General features: G+C 64.8%; 1 protein-coding gene across 1 annotated transcript; it reads left to right on the top strand.

The window, feature by feature from the left end:
* Positions 1-81: 81 nt before the first annotated feature.
* Positions 82-4,397, top strand: LOC100227578 (lysosomal acid glucosylceramidase). Its single transcript, XM_030291529.4, has 10 exons — positions 82-481; positions 998-1,189; positions 1,264-1,410; positions 1,499-1,632; positions 1,703-1,875; positions 1,958-2,195; positions 2,328-2,552; positions 2,626-2,789; positions 2,933-3,058; positions 3,799-4,397. Exons 1-10 carry the CDS (start codon positions 415-417, stop codon positions 3,899-3,901), a joined length of 1,569 nt encoding a protein of 522 aa, XP_030147389.4. The 5' UTR covers positions 82-414; the 3' UTR covers positions 3,902-4,397.
* Positions 4,398-6,916: the final 2,519 nt, after the last annotated feature.

Genomic DNA, 6,916 nt, shown 5'->3' with positions numbered 1-6,916 from the left:
TGTCACGGGGCGGGCGGGGCCGAACGGGGCGGGGCGGGCGGTCAGCTGAGCGGTCACGGGGTGCCGGTTCCCGGTTTCCCGGTAGCGGCTTGGCGGGGCGGGGGGACCGGTGCCGTCGGGGCGTGGGGAGGCAGCGGGGACCGGGATCAGGACCGGGACTGGGACCGGCACCGATACCGATACCGGGACCGGGACCTCCTGCGCTTCTCGGGGACGGGGCGGGGGGAAGCGACCCCGGGGTTCCCCGGTTCGCGGTGTCAGAACGGGCACGGGGGAAGGACCGGGGTGAGGCCCGCCCAGAATCGGTGCCGTTCTGCACCGGGCGTGGGCGGGACGAGCTTGCCTTAAAGGCAAGGCCGGTGACGGAGCCGGTGCTACCGGGCCGGCTCCGAGCGCACCGGGAGCGGCGGGGCCATGCGGGCTGCCGGTGTCCCGTGCTGGCGGCTGCTGCTGGCGCTGCTGGCCGTGCACCGGGCTGCAGGTGAGCGAGGGGGACCCGGGGGCGGGTGGAGGGGACGGGGGTCTGGTGGCGGTGAGGAGGAGAGAATACCTTTGGAGTCCGCGGGCAGGGATGCCCGGGAGTTGTCCGGGGGTCCGGGAGTTGTCAGGGATGCCCGGGAGTTGTCCGGGGGTCCGGGAGTTGTCAGGGATGCCCGGGAGCTGTCAGGGATGCCCGGGAGTTGTCCGGGGGTCCGGGAGTTTTCCGGGGGTCCGGGAGTTGTCAGGGATGCCCGGGAGTTGTCCGGGGGTCCGGGAGTTGTCAGGGATGCCCGGGAGTTGTCCGGGGGTCCGGGAGTTGTCCGGGATGCCCGGGAGTTGTCAGGGATGCCCGGGAGTTGTCCGGGATGCCCGGGAGTTGTCTGGGGGTCCGGAGGCAGCTCGGAGCTCGGTGCTGGGGAGGTTCCGGGCTGTGGAGCACAGGAGCAGTGGCATCACCCCCGGGGCAGGCAGGGACACGTCCCTGAGGATGCCCCCACCACCCTCCCGTGCCCCCCAGGCGCCCGGCCCTGCAGCCCCAAGTACTTCGGCTATGATGCCATGGTCTGCGTCTGCAATGCCACCTTTTGTGACACGCTGGACCCCCTGGTCCTGCCAGCACCAGGCTACTTCGTCAAGTATGAGAGCAGCAAGGCCGGCAAGCGGCTGGAGCGGAGCGAGGGGAAATTCCAGCGCAGGCTCTGCCCCTCAGGTACTGCCACGGATGGCAGGGATGGGATGGAGCCCACAGCAACCCACCGTCATGCTGGGCTCCCCTCCCTGCAGATGTTGTCCTCACGCTGGACACGACGCAGCGGTTCCAGAGGGTGAAGGGTTTTGGTGGCTCCATCACCGACGCGGCCGCCATCAACATCTTATCCCTGCCAGAAGGAGCACAGGATCACCTGCTGCGCTCCTACTTCTCTGAGGAGGGTAGGATGTCGGGGAGGGAGGTGGGATGGGGATGGGGATTGTGGGTGCTGGCACGTTTTGGACACCTCGTGTCCCGCTGTGGTGGCAGGGCTGGAGTACAACCTCATCCGGCTCCCCATGGCCAGCTGCGACTTCTCCCTCCATGCCTACACCTACGACGACGTCCCCTACGACTACGAGCTCGCCCACTTCAGCCTGCGAGACGAGGACACCAAGCTGAAGGCGAGTGCTGGGAGGGAGCAGGGTGGGCTGGAGGGTCACAGGGGCTGTGACACACCTCCTCCTCCTGCAGATCCCCCTCCTTCACCGAGCCTCGGCCATGAGCAAGCGGCTGCTGTCACTGTATGCCAGCCCCTGGACGTCCCCCACGTGGCTGAAGACCAGCGAGTCCTACGTGGGGAAGGGGACACTGAAGGGGCAGGCAGGGGACAAGTACCACAAGACCTGGGCCAACTATTTTGTACGGTGAGGAGCTGCTGGGGGACCGGGGCAACACCCGGGGGACTCGCAGTGGACTCCTCACCACTCACCCCTTCCCCCACGCCAGATTCCTGGATGAATACGCCAAGCACAATGTGACATTCTGGGCAGTGACAGCAGAGAACGAGCCCACGGCTGGGCTGATCAACAACTACCCCTTCCAGTGTTTGGGTTTCACAGCCGAGCAGCAGCGGGACTTCATCGCTCGGGACCTGGGCCCGGCGCTGGCCAACAGCTCCCACCGCCACGTCCAGCTCATCATCCTGGACGACAACCGGCTCCACCTCCCGCACTGGGCCAGAGTGGTGAGGCTGGTGGGGGCGTGTGCCAGCGTGGTGACCCAGGACAGAGCCCCTGGCCTTGTGGGGGGCTTGGGTGCTCCGTCCTGAGGAGGGCTGGCAGTCAAGCCCCATGGGATCCACTCTTCTCCCTGCCAGGTGCTGGAGGACGAGGGGGCAGCTCGCTACGTCCACGGCATCGGCATCCACTGGTACCTGGACTTCATCGGCCCCATCCAGGACACGGTGTTGCCCACTCATGAGCTCTTCCCTGACTACTTTATCCTGGCCACGGAGGCGTGCATTGGGGCCCATTTCTGGGAGCGGGATGTGATTCTGGGCTGCTGGGAGCGGGGGAACCAGTACAGCCACAGCATCCTGACGGTGAGGCCCCTGGGTGCTGGGCCCTGGGGAGGGTTGTTGGTGTTGGGCAGGCATCTGAGCTGTCCTGTTGCAGAATCTGAACCACTATGTGTCCGGCTGGACCGACTGGAATCTGGCTCTGGATCTGGAGGGGGGCCCTAACTGGGTCAAGAACTACGTGGACAGCCCCATCATCGTGGACAGCAGTGAAGGCATCTTCTACAAACAGCCCATGTTCTATCACATGGGGCACTTCAGGTGGGCTGGAGCCCACAGCATGTGCTAACCTGCCTGGGCTCCAGCAGCAGCTTGTCCTGAGAGATGCAAGGCAAATTTGTCTCAAGAGGAGTTCTGCTGGGTCCCACTCCCACCCTGAGCTCACTTCTCATTTGTCTATTCAGTAAATTCATCCCTGAGGGATCCCAGCGCGTGGGGCTCGTCGCCTCCAGAGAGTCCAAGAAGACAGCGCTGGAGTACACGGCTTTCCTGCGCCCTGACGGGGCCGTGGTTGTGGTGGTTCTGAACCGGTGGGTGATGCAGCCTGGCCCCCTGTGTGGGACCCCCATCCTGCCAGCCCTCTGTGGGACCCCCATCCTGCCAGCCCCATGTGGGACCCCATCCTGCCAGCCCCATGTGGGACCCCTGTCCTGCCATCCCTCTATGGGACCCCCATCCTGCCAGCCCCATGTGGGACCCCCATCCTTCCATCCCCATGTGGGACCCCTGTCCTGCCATCCCCATATGGGACCCCGTCCTGCCAACCCTCTGTGGGACCCCTGTCCTTTCAGCTCTGTATGGGACCCCCATCCTTCCATCCCTCTGTGGGACCCCTGTCCCTTCAGCTCTGTATGGGACCCCCATCCTGCCAGCCCCATGTGGGACCCCTGTCCTGCCATCCCTCTGTGGGACTCCCCTCCTGCCATCCCTCTGTGTGACCCCCATCCTGCCATCCCTCTGTGGGACCCCCATCCTGCCATCCCTCTGTGGGACCCCCATCCTGCCAGCCCCATGTGGGACCCCCATCCTGCCAGCCCCATGTGTGACCCCTGTCCCTTCAGGTCTGTATGGGACCCCAGTCCTGCCAGCCCCATGTGGGACCCCCATCCTGCCAGCCCCATGTGGGACCCCCATCCTGCCAACCCTCTGTGGGACCCCCATCCTGCCATCCCTCTGTGGGACCCCCATCCTTCCATCCCTCTGTGAGACCCCATCCCCCCGGGCCCTGTGCAGGTGCTGCAGGTCTGACCACCGCTCTGTCCCCTCCCAGGTCCCCACAGGACATCACCTTTGGGCTGGCGGACACCGTCGGCCTGGTGGCAGCCGTGGCTCCGGCAAACTCCATCCAGACCTACCTGTGGCAGCGGCAGTGACGGGGCCGAGCCGCCCGTGGCCGGCCAGGGGCTGGACACAACCGGGCCGGACGGGCTCGGGCCGGGGGAAGCATCCCTGGAGCCGGGGGAAGCATCCCCGGGGCCGGGGGAAGCATCCCCGGGACCGGGAGAAGCATCCCCGGGGCCGTGGGAAGCATCCTCGGGGCCGAGGGAAGCATCCCCGGGGCCGGGAGAAGCATCCCGGGGCTGGGGGAAGCATCCCCGGGGCTGGGGGAAGCATCCCCGGGGCCGGGAGAACATCCCCGGGGCTGTGGGAAGCATCCTCGGGCTGGGGGAAGCATCCCCGGGCTGGGGGAAGCATCCCCGGGGCCGGGGGAAGCATCCCCGGGGCCGTGGCAGAGCCAGACCGGGCAGACCGGGGACGCTGTGCATGTGCAGGAGGGTCGGGGGCACCGGTGCCCCTCAGGGTGGAGACCCCACAGGCTGTGGATGCTGTGTGCTGCTGTTCTGACATTAAACACGGATGCTGCCTTGATGTCTGCGGCTGGAAGAGAAAGCTCTGGGTGCCTCCCCTGCTCCTGGGCACCGTGGCTGGGTGCCACCCCGGCGTGGAGCCTGCTGGAGTCTGGTGAGCGGCGCAGAGCAGCCGGAGCATGGTGGGGACCCTCTCCCTGCCCAGTCCCTGCCCTTCTGCCCACCTCAGCTGCCCTGGGGCTCACCCTGCTCCAGGCATGGTCTGCTCCCAGTTCCAAGCATGCACTGCCAGGCTGGGGCTGAGCAGAGCCCCGGTGTGCCCCTGCTATCCTTGGGGACAGTTTTGGGACTTAGCAAGTGGTTCAGGATTCACCCTGAATGCAATGCTCTGGGTGCTGCATCAGGAGCAGGGGCAAAGCACTTGGACACCCACCCTCGATGGAAGGGCTGAGCAAGGATTGGGGCCAAACTTCAGCTTTCTGTGCTTTCCCTGCCAACCCAGAGCCACCTGCAGCCTGGTGCCAGGCCAGGGGGTGTGTGGGTCACATTTCTCCCAGATCAGGGAGGCAGGAGGCAGGAGCATGGCAGCGTGGGGGCTCAGGGTCCCAGCCAGCTCTGGCTGAGCTCCAGCTGCTCATGGGGTTTTTTTAGGACAGGGAGGCTGGCCAGGCTGCAGCAGCCCCGCCTGGAGCTTGCTGTTCCCCGGGGGGACTGACCTCAGGAGATTTGGGGTGCACCCACCACAGATGTGGGGTGCCTTGAAGGGAGTGGGTGCTGAGTGTGGGAGGGAGCTGGCAGGGTGTGAGAGCGGGAGATTAGGGCAGGGAGGTCATAATTTCAGGTGGGATGCGCCCAGGGGTGCTGTCAGGACTGACAGCCGCGATGCCGCGTGGGCTGGGCACAGCCCAGGCGTGGCCAGTGAGTGACAGTGTCACCCTGTCACCCTGTCACGCCACGGAACCCCGGGGATGCTGCTCCTGCGACCCCACAGCTGCCGGAATTGCCGGCAGAGCCCTGGGGAGATCACCCTGCTCCTGCCCCGAGGCTGTTGGTGTTTGTCCACAAGAGGGAAATGTTTCTCCAGGATCACAAATCCCATCCCCATCACTCTGCTGCCAGCACCCACTCGCGGTGTGGGGCTGCTCCCCCACCTGGTTCTGGCTTACCTGGCGGTGCTCAGAGCTGCTGAAGTCCCCCTGGTCCCTGCTCGGCTCCGTGCTCAAGCACCGACTGGCTCCGGGATAAACGCAGCGGGGGCGAATCCTCCGACGTCGCTGGGCTTGGCTCTGCCCATTAATTCTTGTGCAAAGCCTTGGCTGGTGTGGGGCTGGCGGTGACTGGGGGATTCTGGGGTCCCACCTCGAGCCGGTGACACCCTGAGGATTGTCCCCACATGCTCTGGGCCGGGGTCCTGCTGTTGGGAAGTGGTGCCACACTCTGAGGCTCTTTGGCATTGATGTTGTGATCCCCACAAAGGTGACTCGGCCCTGCTCCGTGCCCGTGTCCCCATCCACACCAGCCTGGCTTAGGGGCAAAATTCACCCTCTGGCTCCTCTGATGGCTCTTTTGACCTCACTTCTTTGACCCCATCCCGAAAGAACACACCCAAGCCCTGCAAAAGGCGGTCACACAATACCACCAGACCCCTGCGACCCCCAGGAGCTCCCCCAATTTGGAGATTGGCTGCAAGAAGCGGCTTTGGGGGCTTGGTGGGGCTGCCTGGTATCTGCTGTGCCAGCAGCTCCATGCCAGGCGTGTCCTGGCCCCTGGGTCTCACTTTTCCTGCTCAGCAGGGCGCTCTTATCAGCTGCTGTTGATAAGGATGAGCTCCAGCAGCCTCCGCAGTGGGACCTGAGCCAGCCAGGGGACTGTGGCTGATGGAGGGCAGGAAGAACTGGAGCTTGGAATGGCAAAGGGTTAACGGGGACATCCTGGATGGCTGGAAGTGAGCTCGAAGGTGGCTGATTGCCTTAGGAGCTATTAAACCCTCCCCAAAATTGGGGCTTATTAAGCTGGGTGTAGCAGCCTGGTCACACCTTAATCACACATGGAGGTGGGAGATCCACGGTGCAGCGGGACAAGGACAGGAGCTCCTTCCTGGGGCACCTGTTTGCCCCGTGAGATGTAACCAGGGGTACCTGGCCCCATCTGCAGCTGCTGCAGGTGTCTCATGCATGGCTCAGCTCCCAGCAGAGGTGTGGAACAGGGGCAGGGCCCCAGAGCAGGGCAGTGCTGGGGGTAGGAGGAACTTTGATAAATTGAATTGCCCCAGAGCTGCATCTGATATGGCAGAAATGGAGAAAATTAGTCATGAAGTGCTGCTCCACCCATGGAGGGAAACTAACGGAGCAGTTTAACCCTGTGCAGGGGAGCCCTGAGCTGGTGATCGATGCTCCAGGCGAGTGGAGCTGTGGCTGGGATGTGGCCACATCCATTCCCTGGGCCACCCCTGTGTGGGGATGCCCAGGATGTCCCCACAGTGAGGGGTACATGTCCACAGGAGTGGGGACATCCTGGCTGATGGGACCAGGTAGGGTGTGTGTGCCCAGGTGAGCTGGCCCAGTTCAGCCCTGGCTTGCT

Source organism: Taeniopygia guttata, chromosome 25, assembly GCF_048771995.1.
Source record: "Taeniopygia guttata chromosome 25, bTaeGut7.mat, whole genome shotgun sequence".
Lineage (NCBI taxonomy): Eukaryota > Metazoa > Chordata > Aves > Passeriformes > Estrildidae > Taeniopygia > Taeniopygia guttata.
This window is presented reverse-complemented; position numbering and strand designations above follow the sequence as displayed.

What these genes read in the sequence shown, in the direction of transcription:
- LOC100227578 (XM_030291529.4), top strand. Translation starts at nt 415, where the DNA reads ATGCGGGCTGCCGGTGTCCCGTGCTGGCGGCTGCTGCTGGCGCTGCTG. An exon ending in CTCCTACTTCTCTGAGGAGG is followed by an intron (nt 1,411 to 1,498) that starts GTAGGATGTCGG and finishes CTGTGGTGGCAG; the next exon opens with GGCTGGAGTACAACCTCATC. An exon ending in GTTGTGGTGGTTCTGAACCG is followed by an intron (nt 3,059 to 3,798) that starts GTGGGTGATGCA and finishes GTCCCCTCCCAG; the next exon opens with GTCCCCACAGGACATCACCT.